Consider the following 18579-nt stretch of genomic DNA (forward strand, 5'->3'; position numbering starts at 1 on the left):
AGCCGAAACAGACCTACCACTCCTTCAAGCCAATAGGCCCGGTACATGTCCAATGCTTATGGATCAGTCTTTTGTTCTCAACTTCATCCACGATAGCCACCGCCATGTCCTCGTTGTAAATTCCCTTGTCAATACCCTGCACAGCAGAACCGGCCGAATCATCCACATGGAACTCGTACTTTCCAGTGCGAATTCCTAGCAATTCAAGAGAATTAACATCGTTGACGTAGCTTATTACAAGATGACATTACCTTTATCACGCAGTTGCCACGGGGGTGACAAAAAGCTCCAGTTCATCTCCTGGACCCCTTCCCACATGGTCAGAGCCGCCCGAGAGCATAAAATAAGGCCGACTGTATCTGGCCTCGTCAAATTCTTTTTCGCGAGTCCCAAGAACCAGTTGGCGAAAGGCCTGAAAAGCCACGAAAACCCTGCAAAATAAGGCCAAGTCACAATTTGGTTAAAAAATGGACAAGAAACGTATGACTTACAGCCAGGATTCTCGCGGTTCCCTCTTGCCCATTTAAATAGACGGATAAATGTACCAAATGATCGTTGACCATGATCAAACATGCGAGTTGACATGTAATCTAGGTGGACATCTGGCCATGCGTACCTAAATTTTGTGAACTTTCTGACCGAAATACATTCAAAATCTTTCTGAGTACTTACCAGTGCTTGAAACAGAAGTCCTCATCGTCACACAATTGGACGCCATGCTTGTAATACAGTGAACCGGCGCCGCCTGGTTGTCAGAGTTAAACCATGATATCGATGAAAAGACTGTAAGGGATCAGATGATACCAATGATAATGAAACTCCCGCGAAAGGTTGATCTCAGGATTGCCATTTTGATATTGCCATGGCCCTCAACACCCACATTGTATACGGACTTCAGATCCACCAGAGGGGGAGCAAAGGCGGATATCACAGTGTCGAAGTTCCCATTAGATAAAATGTCACTGAGGCCTCTGATGTCGTTGAAGTCACACGGAATTCCCTCGTACTTTCCAGACTTTGCCCACGTCTGAGGGGGCGTACGGGAAATCCCGACCACGGAATGGCCTCTAGAAAGAAGCTCATCCACAACGCATGATCCACATTGTCCCTTCGGCCCCAATACTGCAACCCGGAGACTTCTAGACATGAGGACGAGACTTCCCTTCTCTATGTTCTGGTAAAGTCAAATAAATGGACTCGTAGATGAGCGGAGAGAAGAAAAAAACAACTCGTGAGATGAGTATTTAAGTCAACCCCCCGATTCACTTATAGCAGCTGCCCTTGAGGAAGCTATAAGCGCTTTGATTGATTGCAAAGGTACGTGGTCCGTCACTTGACGAAACTGGAATATCGGCACCACTTGAAAGCCTCCCCGTCGGAACGCTCAGTGTCCCACTTTCCCCGCACTCCCCCCCCTCCCGATTCCACGGTTTATTCGAAGCAGTTAACTGTTTACAATAATCCCCGTCACATAGATCGATTACGCGTTTACTTCGTCTCTTCCCAACGCGAGATACAATTTCACAATCCGAAGTGATATCTAATAGGTTCAAAATGCGAGCAGATAAATGTCCCCGAGCGCGTGGGTAGCTCACGGACGAATCCGGCCCACCCACCAGAGACAACAAGAATTCGCTGGGCCATCTCTGGGAATCGGTCCAAAATCAGCTCCAAGTTCCCGAATCCATGAATGCGTGTTTCCAAATGAGATTGTAGTGTATAATAAGACAGATTGCTAATTGCTATAGTCTTGGCATGTAATTAGGTCGTCAGGCAAGAAATTAGCCAAATTAGGCAATTGTTGGGTGTCCGGCCGAACCGCGCATAGCTGGCGCCAGCAGCGCCCTTTTTTCTCCGTTATTCGTTAATTATGGGCTACAAGTGTCCGATCGTCCATCTTGATTGATCTGCTGAGAAAACAATTTCGGATGGTCCGGTCAATTTTGGGTAATTATTAGGTGCATCGGATCTAATAGTCCGGCGGGGCCGACGGGAGTCTCCATTCTCGCGTCTGGGTTTCAAAGTTTCTGTTTTTATGTGATCATGGTTACGGTTGAAGCAAGATAGCCAATTTTTTAACACGCGATAGGTCTCCTGAATCAACACCATATAGAAACACGATCTCTGCCAGCTTTTTGTCGCGCAGTCTCTATCCACGGAACAGTGCAGGGCAATGACAAATCAGGATTCTTTCTCAAGCCTCTGGGGCATACCCAGTGTGCAGTTTTCCGCCACGGCTGCTACTCTGGCTTTGTTGGTCCTTGTGATGATCACTCAACTAGCCCTTCGGATTTACCGTTTATACATGCATCCCCTGAAATCGTTCAAAGGTCTCACAGAGGCATGCATTTCGGAGGACTGGCTATACAAGGTCACCAAGGACGGCACCGCTGAAGAGCAATTCGAAGCTCTTCACCAAAAGTTCAGTAAGGATTTAAATACCACGCCTCCGAATAAAATGGTGATACTCCAGTGGCTTCCAAACATGATGCTAATGTTTAATTTGACGGAAAGACACGAAGGCTCTTCGAATTGGACCAAACGAGCTTCATATTACCGACATCGAACTGTACAAAGTGATCTACAATCAATCCAAGCCATTCCTCAAGCATGCCCCGTTTTATGATGGATTCAACACACCCCACACGGTCTTTGCGGAACTCGATCCTCACTTGCATAAAGAGCGCCGACGCATGCTGAACCCATTGTTTTCGAAGGTCGGGGTTTACAAGCTGGAGCCTCTGATTCATGAGAAGATATACACTCTCTCATCCAAGATCAACCGTCTCTGTGGCTCTAAGAATATCGATATTTATAATGCAGTTCGGTAAGTGCATGTTGCTTAACCTGATATTTACAGTGTTTTTGACGACTAGGGGACAGCCTCTTGACGACAGATATTATTACAGAATTTGCTTTCGCAAAATCAGCTAATCTCATCGAAGAGAAGACTGATGAAATGGATTCGTGGTTTCTTGACGCTTTTGATGTTGGTTCACAAAGTGTGGTCGACTTGCAGTACAATACAATTCTTCAGAAACTCGTGGCCGTACTTCCAGTTTGGATTAGTGAGCTTTTCAACCCTAGGCTTGCCTCTATTCTTAATCTCCAAAAGGTACAGTAAGTGCCCCCTCGCGACTGGGCAATTTAACTGACGAATTTCCTTTTAAGTATGCCGGAGAATGTATGCGACACTGGCAGATGTCGTCAGGAAGCTCTTCTCACCCTGTCATCTTCGATAGCTTAAAGTCAATTTCGGACGAAGCTAAAGTTTCTGAGGCTATGGACATTCTCATCGCTGGTGCTGATACCACGGCATCTACGTTGGCAACTGGATTCTATCATATTCTTTCCGATCAAAGGCTCAAAGAACGCCTTGTCAGGGCACTCGATGTGGCCATGCCAGAGCCCGGAAAGCTAGTTTCACTGCAATCATTGGAGAAAGTGGAATACTTGGTACGTAAAGACTCTGCGAATCAAGGTTGACGGTAAACAATCTACAAGGCCGTTTGCTTACTTCAAACCACCGGCATTCCATCAGACGGCGTGTGTCAAAGAATCAATTAGGGTTGGTATGGCTGTACCTGGTCGCCTTCCTCGTGTCGTTCCCAATGGGGATCCATTCATTGTCGAGGGACAAGTCGTCCCCCCTGGTGTGAGTTCTGTCTCTCTTGGAAATCGCTTGTCAATTCATGATTGAGATGCTGACAGTATATCTACGGGGACCTTAGACAATCGTTGGAATGTCAGCTTACACCATGCATAACTCTGTGGAAGCTTGGGGATCTGACGCCCGCAAATTCAACCCTGACCGTTGGATTGGACCCGAGTCCAAGGATCAGGAGAAATGGATGTGCACGTTTTCCAAAGGCGCACGGATGTGCCTGGGGCAAAAGTAAGTTTGGATACCCTAAGTGGACTCGCAATTGCGGCATTGTTGCTATGTGTCTTCACATAATTGCTAACTTCTTTACTATTACAGTGTTGCACCGGCTGAGATTACTCTCGTATTTGCTTACTTGTTCCGTAATTTCGAGCTCAGCCTTCCTGAAGGGCACATGACACCGAAGGGGCTAGATCGCTTTACCTTACAGTACGAAATGCCCGGATTGCCCGTGGTGTTCAAAGCTCGTCAATAAAGGGCATCCTGGCCAAGGTGGCCGTAACCCCTTTCCTGGCTCATGGCTCATGTCTCTTCGCATTGCTACAGAGTGTCGTTTGGGGGCTCTGTGTCACTTTGAAGGGAAGGCCCAGGAGAAAAATTTGCTATGATATGAAGTAATGGCAACCAAAGCAGCTGGTAACCTCGACAGCAAGATCTGCAGCCATCAATCTATGTAAGAGCTAACTACTCCTAAACTTGATCTTCGCTATAAACCGCCACTTGAGCCCGCGCAAAGTCGTATTATCGATTCTTCTTGTAAACTGCAAGGAAAACAATCCGTGTGAATGAAATTGATACATTCATAGTCACTGCTTTCAATATGATTAAAAATCCTCATAAAGTAGTTGAAAAGCTAGTCCCAATGCGCAGAAAGAACTGTCGGAGCAGCAGGACAGGTGGACACACGGAGGTGTCTAGGAGAGGAGGTACTATAATCTACTTATATTAGTTAAATTATCAGTCTATGTTTCACAATATTATTCTCCAAGTCGGTCAAAATTGCCGGTGAAGGGCCTTCGTAGTGATTCAGAGCTCCTGCTATTCACTCTATTATCCTATTCGTGCACCATATGTTCCCTTCCCAAAATAAACTACTCCGGGATTTAAGTTTTCCCCAGATTCGATCATGTGATGCCCAACCAATCTCCGCTGACTCAGCATTACCGCCTAACCTAGGTAACTAGTTATAGCCCGGTAGGCGGATGCCCGCTTTCGATCACCCAGCTCATGTCGGGATCTCCTGGCTATATCATGTACCGTGCGTTCAAAATGGCAAATCTCCCTTCCGGGTCTTCAATATCCTACCAGCATAATGATCCTCATATACAACTACCACCTAGCCTGAACGAGGTCTCCTCCTCTCTGCCAAGAAGCTACGATTGTAGCGTCTGCTCAGCTTCCTTCCGCCGCCGTGAGCACTTTGAGCGTCATTTTAAAGGCCATTCTAAGAGCAAAGACTTCAGATGTGACGTTTGTAACAAACAGTTTGCTCGGAGGTAAGTGCCTAGGAGCATTTTTTGCCATAAAAATAGACTTAAAATTTTTCTCAGGGATACGTTGCAACGCCATTCAACGCTCCATGGGCAGGCAGCTACCAAAGTCCAAAAGACGCTCCCTAGAGCGTCGCGTGCTTGTCTTAACTGTGTCAAGTCTAAACAACGTTGTTCTGGATCCCATCCATGCGATCGCTGCAATCGGAAAAATTGGCCTTGCCAGTTCACCAAGGGCTCCAAGGAAGTTACGCGGCAAGAGCCGGAGATCTTGCCGAATGTACGCGAAGGAGCGACAAGTCGTGAGATATATCCCGATTCGGGCCATGATCATTCCTTTGAGGCATCTTTTGCGTGCGTACTATCTCCAATAAGCACTAGCCAAGCGAACCCTAGTGGCCCAGATAGTGACAACGGTGCTAGCGAACCATATGCGGATCTTCCTTTTTCAAGCCAGGCTCCACGAACCTCACAATATGGCGAACCTACCTCGCTATTCGACTCTTATCTTCTATGGCCTTTGGATGATCTAATTGAGCAGCCTCATATGGCTTCAATTGAGCCCTCGCGTTTTCCGATGCCATCTGGTGTTGCAGGGGCCGCGAATCAATCAATAGGAATGTCACTTACAGGAGATGCTCTTGTGGAGCATTCAGGTTTCCAGCAGGAGTATTCAAGACAGGCTGATTAGGCTCCCACGCCCTTCAATGGCCAGTCAGGTAAGTGCCTGTCAGAAGACAACCTTACTCAGGAAGACCGCGATGTCTTGATATCAGAAGACTATGGACATGTCCCCAAGCCGTCTATTGCAACATATGAACGAATCTGCGCTCACTATGCGGAAGTGAGCCAGTCTTCACCAGAAGCCGTACTGCCAGCCCTATATTCATTGGATATTCTGCACGTGTGTACGCAGCTATATTTCGAACATTTTCATCCAGGGTTTCCTATTCTTCACAAAGGTAGCTTCGAAGTTCGAAGCTCGTCGTGGCTTCTTTACATCGCTGTCGCTGCCATTGGAAGCCAGTATTCTCGACTTTCAAGCCGGAATACCATATTTTTTAACCTGGTGAAAGCCATCCGCATGTCTTTACTTCGGAAGGTATGTCTAATAATCGTCCCCCACGTTTTATTTCCGTCGCTTTGGTCTAAAATGGTGGCTTAGCTCGGCTCCAATCTGTCCCTTCAAAACAATCTCGAACTTGCTCAGGCAACACTGCTCTTCAATTTTGCTCTCCTCTTCGGGGGGACACGCCATAATGCAATGCATTTGCAGTACCAACGAAACCTGCTTGTCACAATGTGCCGCCCACTCCTAGTTCCCGGTATTCTCTTCGCGAAGAGCGCCATCTTATCGGACCAGCATATGCCGATCGGAGATTGGGCTGCATGGATCGCGACCGAGTCTTGCAAGAGGCTAGTGTACTTTGCGTGGTGTAAGGAGTGTCTTGATTTTCAACCCCCCCCCCCCCCCCCCAACGCCTGCCAGTGCATGCTCGCTGACTTACAAACTCGCAAAGTGAACGAGTTCTTTCAACTGGTCTTTTTTGACCTGCCACCTCTTTTCACTGTTGACGAGATACATCTGAGCATGCCGTGTAATGACGAACTCTGGCAGTCTGCAAACCTTCATGACTGGGAGAGGGCTAAAGAGTTACAAGGAGGTATTTGATGCCCTTTGTCAGCATTCACAAAGAGTTCCTTGACTAACCTAGTCTAGAAGATCCAGCAGAATGTCACAGCGCTGCTTCTCTGCTCAAAACAAAAGTCATCGACCAAGAGCGTACCCGCTCATTGAGTGACTCGGCGCTGTGGATATCAGTCTCCGCGGTGTATTTTCTGGAAAGACGCGCTCTTCCACCGCAGCTGTTCTACTCTTATCCCAGCATGCACGGTATCTCAACCTGCTGGAACCAACCTTGTCTGGAGGAAATCGTTGCCCCAGACCAAACTAAAGATCCCGTTGATACCATACTTGAGACTTTTCAGCAAGCTGCCACTCGACATCGCCAAGATTCGCCACTCTTTCTCACAATCACGAAATTCTCTCTCGTTCTTAGGCTACTGCGCTTCGTCAAATACCGCTTTTTGTATGTCTCTACGGGTTGGATGGCACAGCATCAAGAGGTTGACGCTGCGGCCCAACATATTTCACAGCTACTTAAGGCAAAGCCGAAACAGGCTCGTCAGGGTCTCTTGCACGCTGCTCAGTTGTTCCGAATGATCCGTTCTCAACGTCAATTTGACCCCTACGACTCCTTCTTTCTTCTTATGGCCGCTCTATACATCTGGAACTATGATAGATTCATGATTTCGGGCGAATCACAATTGCCTGTGGACGGAGCCGCCGAGGAGATTATTCGAATTGACCAAAATATGAAGAAGGAGTTACAGGATCAATGGATAACAGGCACAGTGGAACCTCCGAGGCTAGCTCATATTAGTGGGCTTGGGGTTCTCAACGGCCAGGATAGCCTGCCACGCATCTTGAGGGAATCAGTGAGAATTCTAAGCCATGGGAAGGCTTGGTCAACACACGCGCATGCTTTCAAACACTCATTGCTTCAAATGTTGTCAGGAAGTGCTCCCTCCTTTCCTGTTGAGGTCGAGAGATAAGTAAATTAATTGATATGAGGGTCGTCGTGGGGTCCTGGTCACCCTCCTTCCAACTTCATATATATTATTAGAAATTTTCTTGGCGGTTCTTTGCACGAAGTTGCTCGCAGATGCTGTGCGAAAGCTATCCTCTGGGTTTACTATGTATATGCTTATTCCGAGTTCTTGTGATTCACCTAGTAGGAAGGAAGCTTTCTACCTACACCTACACCCACGGCCGTCAAGTAATTAGCGGCACCCAAAGTCTCGTACCATTTTGTTACGGCACGTGCCCAGGCGCACTAGACGAACAGGTTAAGAAGACCGAATATGCTAGAACATAGCGTTCTAGCACGCCTGGGATCGATATAAGTAGCGCGCATCGTTAGGCCTCGGGGGACGAGGCCTAGGTCCTAACACATTTGCTCCGCAATAGCAGATAGATTTCTGTAAGTTGAAGCCTCCAGTCTCTTTATCCTTGATTTTTCGGTTTTTCAGTTGTCGGTGTTAAGGCGTCGGCGTCGTCGGCATTCAGTCATACCAACTAACGGTTTTTGTCGATGGCGAAAATCCAGCCTTTGGTTAACTTCGTTCTGCGGAGCCGAGACATGCTTCATAAATTCCCCACGTAAGTTTCGCCCTTCCCCCACTTTCCCCACGATTCGCGTCTTTTTTCCACACGGCTACTTTCCAAATCTAGGATGACACTCTACAAGAAGTGGATCGAAATAGCATAAAGAGGTTCTACCGGCATCAGAGCGAGGTGGTGTATATAACGGTCTCTTTATACTCCCACTGCCGAGGTTAACTCTGCACCTTCATATTTCAGATGGCCCTCAATCGTGAAACTACCGAGCGCATTCAGGTTACTCGGCGGGGTGGAAAGATCGCCCTTGAAGAGGCAGTCGGCAGCCCTGTCTTTGCTGCACATCAGAACTATCCGCCTCGACCAGCAATCAAAGGGCTGGGTGGCCTGCCGTTCAATCCTCAGTTCCTCGCCGATGTTGAAGAGAGATTAGACAATGTTGATCTTCGTCTTAAATCAATGGATCAGTGTGGTATCCAGTATGCCATTCTTAGTCTAACTTCACCTGGTATTGAGGGTGTTAGTGATGCTTCGACAGCTATTCGTTTCGCCAGAGAGACAAATGATGACATGTATCATAAATACGTTAAGCCACACCCTTTGCGATTCGGCTTCTTTGCATGTGTGGCAATGCATGACCCCAAAGAAGCTGCTAAGGAGCTCGAGAGAGCTGTCACACAGTTAGGCGCAAGGGAGCCTTGATCAACGGATTCACAAATCTCGATGACCATGATCAAAAGCTACGGTACCTTGATGCACCAGAATGTGTGCCTTTCTGGGCAATGCTATATCATCTCAAGGTGCCATTATATTTGCATCCCCGATTACCTCCAACTCATCAGCAAGTGCTGTATAGCCAGTACCCGAATCTGGCCTCGGCGTCATATGGCTTTGGAGTGGAGTGCGCGGGGCATGCTCTCAGAATCATGTGTTCGGGTATACTCGACAAATACCCTGTGAACATCATCCTAGGTCACTGTGCCGAGGCCCTCCCATTCCTCATCCATCGCGCGGATCATCGAATGAACATCGGAAATCTCGGAAGTAATGGCAAGCATATCAAGCCTCTCATGTATTATTTCAGATCTCATTTTTACGCAACATTGGCCGGGGTTCGCCGGTATAGTACGCTGAGAAATACTATTGAGGAACTAGGGGAGTCAAGAGTGATGTTCAGTGTCGATTATCCTTACGAAAGCAATGAGGATGCTGCGGACTGGTTCGATGCCCTCGAAATCAATGAGAATTCGAGGGCCGCTATTTCTAACCAGAATGCGATACGCCTATTCGGATTAAAAAGTGAGTGTATGAATCTTTCTGGTCCCAAAATATTGGGCCACCTTTGACAGCTCTTGATGATACTTTGATCTAAATTACTCATCCAATCTCTTGCTCTCCTATAATCTTCCTTGAAGTGGTAATCCCGTACCCTGATTTCTTATGAATAGACTCAGGTTCTTCAAGTTGAAGCTTGACGTAGGGCCTGAGTTCTTCAAGGATGGAGCCCCGATATGTCGACAGCATCATGAAGCTGATACCGGAAACTTATTTGGTAAACATTAATGGATTTGTGGAGAGAGATAGGGGAAAGTACATGATTGTGCTGTGTAAACGTCTGAAATACAGGTTATAACGTTAATCTTGAAACAGTTGGATATATTCATAAGGATTTTATCCCTCGCACTTCCTGTACATGATTATCAAAATGTAACCACAGCCACAAATACCCCCGTCGTATTTGTGTAAACCCGTCAAACAAGCCATGAATTTCCTTATATTTCGCGCTTTTTCAATGTTATTTGAAGCCCTTTCTGATTATAGAAAAGCTCCGTAACATGCTCTAAAGGCTTACTTAGATCAACCAGCCTCATATCATATCGATAGAGTATTTGAGGCAAACCTTTATTCAACTCAAAAAGAGCTAGATGTTTGCCAATACAGACATGAGATCCGCCTCCAAACTGGGTTTGATCAGGATCAGATTCCGTTGAATCACAAAATAATTTTGGAGGGGGCTCGAAAACAAAATTTCCAAGCCATACCTGAAACATGCATCTTTCCATTTTCTTCAGCCGGTCAACATCCGCCTCAAGCCATCTTTGAGGATTAAAAGAGATAGTATCAAGCCCGAAGACCGATTCATCGCGTTGAACCACCCATGCACTAACCGCAACTCTAGTGCCGCCGGGCAAGAACATACTGCTTACGGTAGAACCAGAATCTGGGACTGTACGCGTCATGTTAAACGGCAGTGCGGGCTGCAAACGCATCGTTTCTTTCAGACATGCCTGGAAATACGGGAGTGCTATCGCTTGGTCGTACTGTACCACAGGCGATAATTGCGCATCGACCAACTCTGCTATGAGTTTCTTGTGTACCTCTAGGTTTGTGAGGACATGCCAGCAAAAGCTATGCATAGTCGACGCTGTTGTATCTGAACCTGCAGCCCTATAAAGTTGTTAGTTGGTTTGTCAGACCTGACAAAATAATAATCAATCGTGGGATAGGTTGCCCGTACACAGCCCCCATAGATATTGCCAATACATCTTGCATTCCGAATACCTCCGGGTTTTTGTAGTGTGTATCCAGAAGAGACTTCAACAGACAGGCAGAAGTCTTCGCTTTATCACTGTCACCCCTTTGAAATTCCTGCAGCACTGAGCGGTTTGCGGCATCAGCCTCAGACTACTCTTCGGTAGGAATGGGATAATATTCCAGATTGGATTAGAACGCGTGAGCTGCTCGAATCTCGGCATCTGGCCGAGGAACGCGCTCTCGTACTGTGCTTGACTGATACCATCAAGAATTTCATCGATGTCTTCACCTTGCTCCAGAAATCCAACCGCTCTGTCAAAGGCAAACAGGGCGAGCACCTACCGAGTCAAGCCTTAGTAATCGTGCGTATTAAAGGAAGGCCCGACGTTGATCAATGGGTAGATTTCCTTACATCGATGACCAAGAAGTGCAACCAGCTTCCGAGATCGAAGGCCATCGTTTGACTTTCAGCCGCAGTAGAGTCCATTTTAGAAAGCAACTTCAATATGAGCGATTCGATCTGCTCGTTTTGTCGCTTCACCGATGCAAGGCTGTACGGTGGAGCAACATATCTCTTCTTCGTAGCATGCACTTTTTCTCGGATCTCGGTGAATATATCCTTGATGCCATCAGGGAGAAAAACAGTATAGAAATCCGTCTTGTGGAATCCCCGTCCTGTCCGAAATATATCTAGCGCAGCGTCGGGCGGGGGCAAAGGACAGTTCATTCGGGCCTATCCGCACTACTGGGCCTTTTATTGTTGTCAGTTTGCGAGCGTGGAGTCACAAGTCTCACTGAATCAAATACCATATCTACGATGCAATTTATGGTAATACTCTTCGACACGCCCAGTCCAAGCGATATATAATTTAAGATAATTTTCAATCAGCCTCCAAAGAGTCATGTGAGTGTTTATGCAGACCTACCAAGCCAGAGTCGCGTGCAGGAAGCGATAAGCGGGCCTGGGTATCGGCAAATTGGTCTAGCATATCGATTGTATAGCATGCGGGAGAGTATTCCAATTGCTGCGAGCAAAAAAAGACCGAGGTCGGAAGATCGCCATACTGGGTCAATATTCAAGCTGATCTGTCGTAATAACATGTTTATTGCGAGACACCTAAGGGACGGTGACCTAGCACAAATGTTGATGTATGAGAAATATTGATAGAAGGATAAATAATTGTAGTATTGATGATGGGACTCTGAGTTTTCATTCGCACAATTTATGTGATGTGCCGTCCATGAAATTTTTGGGCGCTCTCCAACCCAGCTGTCTCATTTTCGCCACGGTATGTCTTGGGCCCCTCCCCCGCACTTTCCCTTGATATATTCCCCACATTGCTTGAAATGCCTTATTAGTACTCTCTTCACCAGACCTTCATAATTCCGGATTGCCGATTCGGATGCGAGCCCTCGCCAAACTTCCATCCTCTAGATGTATCAAAACCCGCCCCGCATTGTTGCACTAAGTTCTACCTGCCGAAATATATGAATTCCTCAGTACCAAAAAGGCCAACTAATTTCAAATATTGCCTCCCACTGTTAGGTGTTCCTGCATAATTATCTAACATCGCTTATTGACTCGAGCTTGGATGCGACCGCCGAGTGTTGGTATGCCGCCTGGATCAGGAGAACTTCTCTGATCAGCATCCGGCCCTCCTCTCTTTGCATTAACTGATATGCGCCTCAGCTTGCTGCTCGTCGTGGTCTCATCTAAGATCGCTAGTTTTACTCCATTTTGATGCTAATACAATGAGTAATTGTAAAGAAGGGTGATTAAGGATATCGGTGAGATTAATTAATTTCCTTCCAACCTAACTAGGCCATTCCAAAACAAGTGCCACTGCTCAACAACCAAATTCCTTGTAGATAGAAAATTGGAAGCCAACATTCAAATAAGGCCACTGGAATGTTAGTAGATTTTCTGAATATCAAAGTGAGAAATTCTAGGGAAAGTTGTATTCAAGATTCAGTGCTTTAATTACATTGCGTTTTGCATTGACATAGGAAATCAGCTCAACATAGCCAATTGAAACACATGGCGCTGCTGCTCGTAAGAGCATGCTTCCTGTCAACTTAATGTATAGTCACACTTCTAAGATATAAGATTACGTTTGTGCGCATCTATCATGCGTGATTAAAGTAGCCCGCTCGGGCTAGTGGTACACTAGAGAAACGAGAGAGAGATACTATGGAAGAGGACGATGGTACGGTGGTCGCAGTCTATCCATTTAGATAGGTATATATCCCCTGAGAGAATTGACCATAGCCCTGACTTTATGTCTCACTACGCAAAACTGACAAATTTGCTCGATATTCAGCCACAAGATACATACACGTTTAATGTTATATTTATAATCTCATATGAACCATCGACGACTATGCCTCTAACGTCCTTCCAAATAGTTTGACATCAAAGTTGTTAACTTGAACGCATGTCTTCTCTTCTATCGCCGCCGAAAGCACTTACTCCGTTGTGCTAGCACTCTCTTTACGCCTTCGCATAGTTCTAGTCATTAATCGCTGGTGCACAAAAAGGCTTGATACTACCGAAGGGCAGATAGGTGGTCCGCAATAACAAGAGTTGTCAGAGAAATAGCTAGAGTGATGGATTCCATATGTTTAATAAGATCGCTCTGATTAGACAAACTTCTGGCCCTCAACGCTCCAAGTCATTAGTTTTGTTTCACTAAACTCCCGTAGACCCCAAAGGGCATTGTTTCGACCCCATCCACTCCCTTTAACTCCACCAATTGGGAAAGTCGCTGCGGAGTACAAAGTTAGTACATTATTGAATAGCAAGGGGATTCAAGGACTGTCTTCTTACGTTCATCATGGGGCGTCATATTATTGACATGAACTTGCCCAAAATCAAGCTCCTGAGTCATCTGCCAAGCTCGATTGAAATCTAGCGTGTGAATCGCAGCATTCAGTCCATAAGGGCTATCGTTGGCAATCTCGATGGCATGATTGTCATCACGGGCAACAAAAAGAGCTGCAGAAGGCCCGAAGGCTTCCTCATAATAGATATCCATGTCTTTCGTCACTCCTTCAAGAATGGTTGGGCGAAGCTTTGATGGTGACAGCTTGTCAGTGCCACCACAAAGGAAAACAACTCCCTTGCTCTCTGCGTCGAGAAGCTTTTGACGAGAAGCCTCCACGATCCTAGGACTGACTCCGTCCGTGACAGGGAAGGATTCAACTTCGGCTAGCAGTAGCTTGCGAAACTCGGATGCCACCTTCTCCGCGACTATGATTCTCTCTGTTGAGAAACAAAGCTGACCATGATGAAGAAAGGCTGTCTCACGGCTGAATTAGTACCAGCCTCACAGCGTTCGGAACATATTTTGGGTTAACGAGAGATTCACATACCTCCAAGTACACAACGTTTTGCAGCAGCCGCTAAATCAGCATCTTCCAGCACAATAGCGGGTCCTTTACCGCCCAGTTCCATGAATATAGGCTTCAAATACTTCGCGCAGAGCTGACCAATGGCACGACCAACTGAAGCACTGCCAACGAACTCGACTTTTCGGATGGCTTGATGGGCAATTACTGCCTCAGTCACTTCACTAGCCATTTCTCGACTTGCTTGGATTACATTGATTATGCCCTTAGGGAGGCCAGCATCTTCAAACAGCTGAACGAGAAGGTGGTGTAACTGAGGGCAATTCTCAGATACCTTGAACACAACTGTACAGCCCGCCGCGACAGCCGTTGCGATGTTTCTCGCACCAAGGATAATGGGAGAATTCCAGCTAAATAGATGGTCACATATTTCTCTTTGAACAGGGCAAAGGTTGAGAGACTTCAGCAAACGGGATAGGCTTACGGTGCAATGACCAGAACAGGACCGACCGGAACGGTGAACGCAAGAGATAGAACCGACGAGGAACTGGTTTGCGGAATGGATCCGTTCAACGAGGTAATGCATGCGGCGGTTTCCTCGACTAAGCCAACGGCAAGTTCGATATTCTTGCGGCACCATAACTCCGGTGCACTGGTCTCCTCCTGTTGAACAGCGACGAGCCTTTCCGTATTCGCGCGCAGAGATCTGGCGTAATTTTGCAGAAGCTCGCGACGATCTACTGCTGGAACTTTCTTCCAAGTCGTGAAAGCCTCAAGGGCGGCATCTGCAGCGCGTGCCGCCGTTGTCGCATCAGCAGACTCGGCCATATATACATCTTTCTGCTGTACGTTGGAGTATACAGGAAAGCGAATAGAAGGGGCCGATGCCGTATCTTTGCCGCCGATACGCAGCGGGATAATCGTGAGTTGATCCGACATTGCAGAGTATCAGATGAATGGAGTCACTCGGTTGATGGGACAAGCTTATTGTGCGAGTTGTATTTACAAATCGCCAGAGAAGTCCGTTGAAGTATCTTACATATGAATTGGATAGAATGGACATGCCACCCCGCACTACCCAGAAATTAAAACATAGCAGCAGGCCTACGACGTTAGGTAATGTGGGGTTCGCGGGGAACAGTCAACGTCAGCACAGACGAACTTGGGTAGTGGGGAATTATTTAATTGCCCCGAGAAAACATGCCAGCTCTTATTGATCCCACGATGACAGGTACGAGCTACCGCTTGGGGCAGTCCGTGGGGAAACTTTCAAAACAATAATTGATAGAACTTCAAATATATGTATAATATGAATGAATGTAAGGCGAATAATTGTCCCCTTTTATTAGTAACAATTACCCCCTCGGAATTCCAATCGATCATCTTTCAAATTCGACGACACGAAATTCTTGTAATATTGCCTGTCTGTCCTCACCTCTATGCATCCGGCCATGGAATCGTGGAAATTTCAAGCCATAAGGCGCAATGATGCCGACTACGAAAAGGCAAGGTGTTCGTCCGTGTGGAATGGACGTGTGCCAGATCGTTACCCGGCGTTGATCGTCTACCCCGAAACTGAGCAAGATGTTCAAGCGATCGTTGTGTATGCCAAGGAAAACAATATGTCAATTGGGACTAAGTCTGGTGGTCATTCCTGGACGGCCTCTTTTCTGCGCGACGGTGGAATCATGGTCGATATGATCCGCATGAACAAATTTCAGTTCGATGTGAAATCTCGAACAGCGGAAGTCCAACCGGCAGCTTATGGCTCTGATCTCAACGCCGCCCTAGAGAAGCACGACCTCATATTCCCTGGCGGTCACTGCCCGACAGTAGGGATGGGAGGGTTTCTGCTCCAAGGTGGATTTGGCTGGAACTCTCGAAAGTGGGGACTTGCATGTGAGAGCGTGTTAGCCATTGACGTCGTGAACGCTGACGGCAATTTGATACACGCCAGTGCCACAGATAATTCGGACTTCTACTGGGCTGCTCGGGGCGCTGGTTGTGGATATTTTGGTCTGGTGACCCGCTTCTACCTGAAGTTGTACCCCATGCCAAAGGGTATTCTGACTGCGCGTTACGTCTTTGAGCGAGATGTCTTCGATGAAGTTACACTTGCAGTAGAACGTATTTCAGATAAAGTTTCTGAAGATCTGGAGATAGGGATATTTGTCGCCTATGATCAAGATGGTTTCAATGGGCGATGCACAGTTGCTTTGACACTTGACGCACTCTCTGACACCGCAGAAGAGGCTTATCAAGCTCTTAAGCTCATACACGAACTTCCTATCGTACAGGAGAAGTCGATAAAATCATATCCTTATGTCAGTTGTACGCTTAAGGACATGCTTCAACGATTTGACGATATTCTCGATAACAAAGGACGCCGTTATGAGACCAACAACATGTGGACAGACGCTCCGGTGCAAAACTTGTTGGGGTCTATGAACGAAATCATCGATAACCTTCCACCAGCTCCATCACATTTGTATCTCCTTTGGTGGCTCCCAGTCCACAATCGACCTGATATGGCTTTCTCAATGGAAGCTCAATTATATGTCGCCCTTTACGCAATATCGACCGACTCTGGTTACGATGCGCGCAACTCCACGTATGTTGTCAACTCGCTCACTCGTATGGAACCTTTCCGCAAGGGCATTCAATTAGCGGATGAGAACTTGCCGTCCCATCCAGGAAAATTCATGCGAACACAGAACTATGTACGACTAGAGAAGCTTCGGCAGAAGCATGATCCCCAAGGTCGCTTCTATAGCTACATGCGCTTACCGGTGGAGTTTATGACATCGCTTGTCTCCCTTTGAGCAGTTCCGCCTTTTCCGGGTGAATACGGTCATGAAAATATTGCTCAATATTGTCTTTTCTTCAGCTTATTGCAACTAGTCTGCTCTTCATAGTCTGATGTCCCTATTGGAACTGATTACGGTTGGCTCATTATGTTCAATCAATCAAATCAAATCAACACTCTATTAACCTGTTGCAGCCTAACTAGTGGCGTATGGCTATGCAGGCGCTTCCTCCGGCGGAAGCAAGAGTGATCCGAACGCCAGTGCGCACGAAACAGTAAATACATAGGAGAACGGCGTCTTGCCATATAAAATAGCCCAAAATCAGTCCAAAACAGTACCAAAACGCCCGTAATACCCTCAATCCCACAATATATCTCTCAATCAGCCCTCACATTGACTTACCGCTTCCTTTGCATCTCCATCCCCGGTATCCTCCTGCTTCGTCCTCGATTTATAGCGTTCGTTGATGTTAGATGTAGTCGTCCGCGACCTCTCGGTAGGCCTCGGGTTTGGCGTTCCTCCTACCAGCGTCTTCACCCCCTATACCGTTACCAGATCATCCTTATAGATCGTTTTTACTACCCTGCGGGGGCTCTGGCTCGATTTCAACGTGCCGGAACTGTCCCAGAAGGCCTGTTTGTAACATGAATTCGGCCACGTAGCGGGTGGCCTGCGAGTGTGATACAATTGCATCGTAATCCGTCGAATCCCCAAGATCGGTCATCCGGATCTTGTCAAGAAAGGTCTTCCTCAGATCAGCGTACAACGGGCACTGCATTAAGATATGTCTCGGTGATTGAGACCCTTCTCCACAGTAACACTTATCTGATTTAACCGCCTTGGTTTTGTATAAGAAGTGATTCAGTGCGATACGCATTGAGCGCATCTGAATCACAATCGAGGTATACGGCTTCGAAAGAGATTCGAATAGCCGGAGTACCCTCTTGTCTGGTGTTTTCACTAGTCGCTGGTTCGGCTTGCCAGTTCGCTCCTTCGCCCACTCTTGTGCCCATCTCTCTTTGATGCGCCGCCGCACTCGACGCTTGGCGGTCGCTGCTAGAAGGACTCGACCGGTAGGCGCGAGCCCCTCGGGGTAGGGCTGTTCCGCTCCGTTCTCCACACCCCCCGTTGCCGCCAACTTTGCTTCAACGTCAGCGGTCTCGTTGCCAGGAACGCCCACGTGTGCGGGGATCCAACGGATCTCGATGGGAATCTGATCGAACATGGGCGTTTGCTGCAGTGACCGAAGGGTTCGTACGTGGTTATAGATGGAACTTAGCACGTACTGGCCCGACGGTCGCTTTGGGTTTTGCGCCGCCTGTTGGCTCATTATGTTCTACCCGGAACCCTTAGTGAAGTAAGAGAGAATTAAAGAATTCCGTAATCTGTCCAGGTCAAAGTGATTTAGGAAATTAACTTGGGCTGCAGAAGGTCTCACTCTACATCAATCTTGTTGAGTAGAAATAAACATCTCGTAAATTATGGCGCCGTGACGCAAACAAAATTATATTCTATCTGACCCTGCTCAAGGAGTCATAGCCGATACAATTTTAC

At 47.0% G+C, this 18579-nt stretch overlaps 7 protein-coding genes across 7 annotated transcripts; 5 read left to right on the plus strand and 2 right to left on the minus strand.

The window, feature by feature from the left end:
• Window positions 1–13: 13 nt before the first annotated feature.
• Window positions 14–1147, minus strand: N7496_001610 (NAD(P)-dependent oxidoreductase; the record flags this gene model as incomplete). The annotated part of the gene is made up of 5 exons (XM_056694541.1): window positions 14–195; window positions 252–431; window positions 492–616; window positions 673–745; window positions 805–1147. 5 exons carry the CDS (start codon window positions 1145–1147, stop codon window positions 14–16), a joined length of 903 nt encoding a protein of 300 aa, XP_056561270.1.
• Window positions 1148–2173: 1026 nt separating this feature from the next.
• Window positions 2174–4139, plus strand: N7496_001611 (cytochrome P450; the record flags this gene model as incomplete). Its single annotated transcript, XM_056694542.1, has 7 exons — window positions 2174–2426; window positions 2515–2827; window positions 2884–3115; window positions 3172–3456; window positions 3542–3655; window positions 3732–3895; window positions 3983–4139. 7 exons carry the CDS (start codon window positions 2174–2176, stop codon window positions 4137–4139), a joined length of 1518 nt encoding a protein of 505 aa, XP_056561271.1.
• A 1722-nt stretch (window positions 4140–5861) lies between these two features.
• N7496_001612 (uncharacterized protein) lies at window positions 5862–6227 on the plus strand (the record flags this gene model as incomplete). The annotated part of the gene is made up of 3 exons (XM_056694543.1): window positions 5862–5873; window positions 5906–6058; window positions 6096–6227. The coding sequence occupies 3 exons, from the start codon at window positions 5862–5864 to the stop codon at window positions 6225–6227; spliced, it is 297 nt and encodes a 98-aa protein (XP_056561272.1).
• Window positions 6228–6238: 11 nt separating this feature from the next.
• On the plus strand, window positions 6239–7770 carry N7496_001613 (uncharacterized protein; the record flags this gene model as incomplete). Its single annotated transcript, XM_056694544.1, has 4 exons — window positions 6239–6256; window positions 6320–6590; window positions 6675–6818; window positions 6875–7770. 4 exons carry the CDS (start codon window positions 6239–6241, stop codon window positions 7768–7770), a joined length of 1329 nt encoding a protein of 442 aa, XP_056561273.1.
• Window positions 7771–8578: 808 nt separating this feature from the next.
• N7496_001614 (amidohydrolase family protein) lies at window positions 8579–9037 on the plus strand (the record flags this gene model as incomplete). The annotated part of the gene is made up of 1 exon (XM_056694545.1): window positions 8579–9037. The coding sequence occupies one exon, from the start codon at window positions 8579–8581 to the stop codon at window positions 9035–9037; it is 459 nt and encodes a 152-aa protein (XP_056561274.1).
• A 4473-nt stretch (window positions 9038–13510) lies between these two features.
• On the minus strand, window positions 13511–15157 carry N7496_001615 (ALDH-like protein; the record flags this gene model as incomplete). The annotated part of the gene is made up of 4 exons (XM_056694546.1): window positions 13511–13635; window positions 13698–14179; window positions 14239–14628; window positions 14703–15157. 4 exons carry the CDS (start codon window positions 15155–15157, stop codon window positions 13511–13513), a joined length of 1452 nt encoding a protein of 483 aa, XP_056561275.1.
• A 512-nt stretch (window positions 15158–15669) lies between these two features.
• On the plus strand, window positions 15670–17040 carry N7496_001616 (FAD-binding oxidoreductase; the record flags this gene model as incomplete). The annotated part of the gene is made up of 1 exon (XM_056694547.1): window positions 15670–17040. One exon carries the CDS (start codon window positions 15670–15672, stop codon window positions 17038–17040), a length of 1371 nt encoding a protein of 456 aa, XP_056561276.1.
• Window positions 17041–18579: the final 1539 nt, after the last annotated feature.

The sequence above is a fragment of the Penicillium cataractarum genome (genome assembly GCF_028827025.1).
Source record: "Penicillium cataractarum strain IBT 29864 chromosome Unknown utg000001l, whole genome shotgun sequence".
NCBI lineage: Eukaryota > Fungi > Ascomycota > Eurotiomycetes > Eurotiales > Aspergillaceae > Penicillium > Penicillium cataractarum.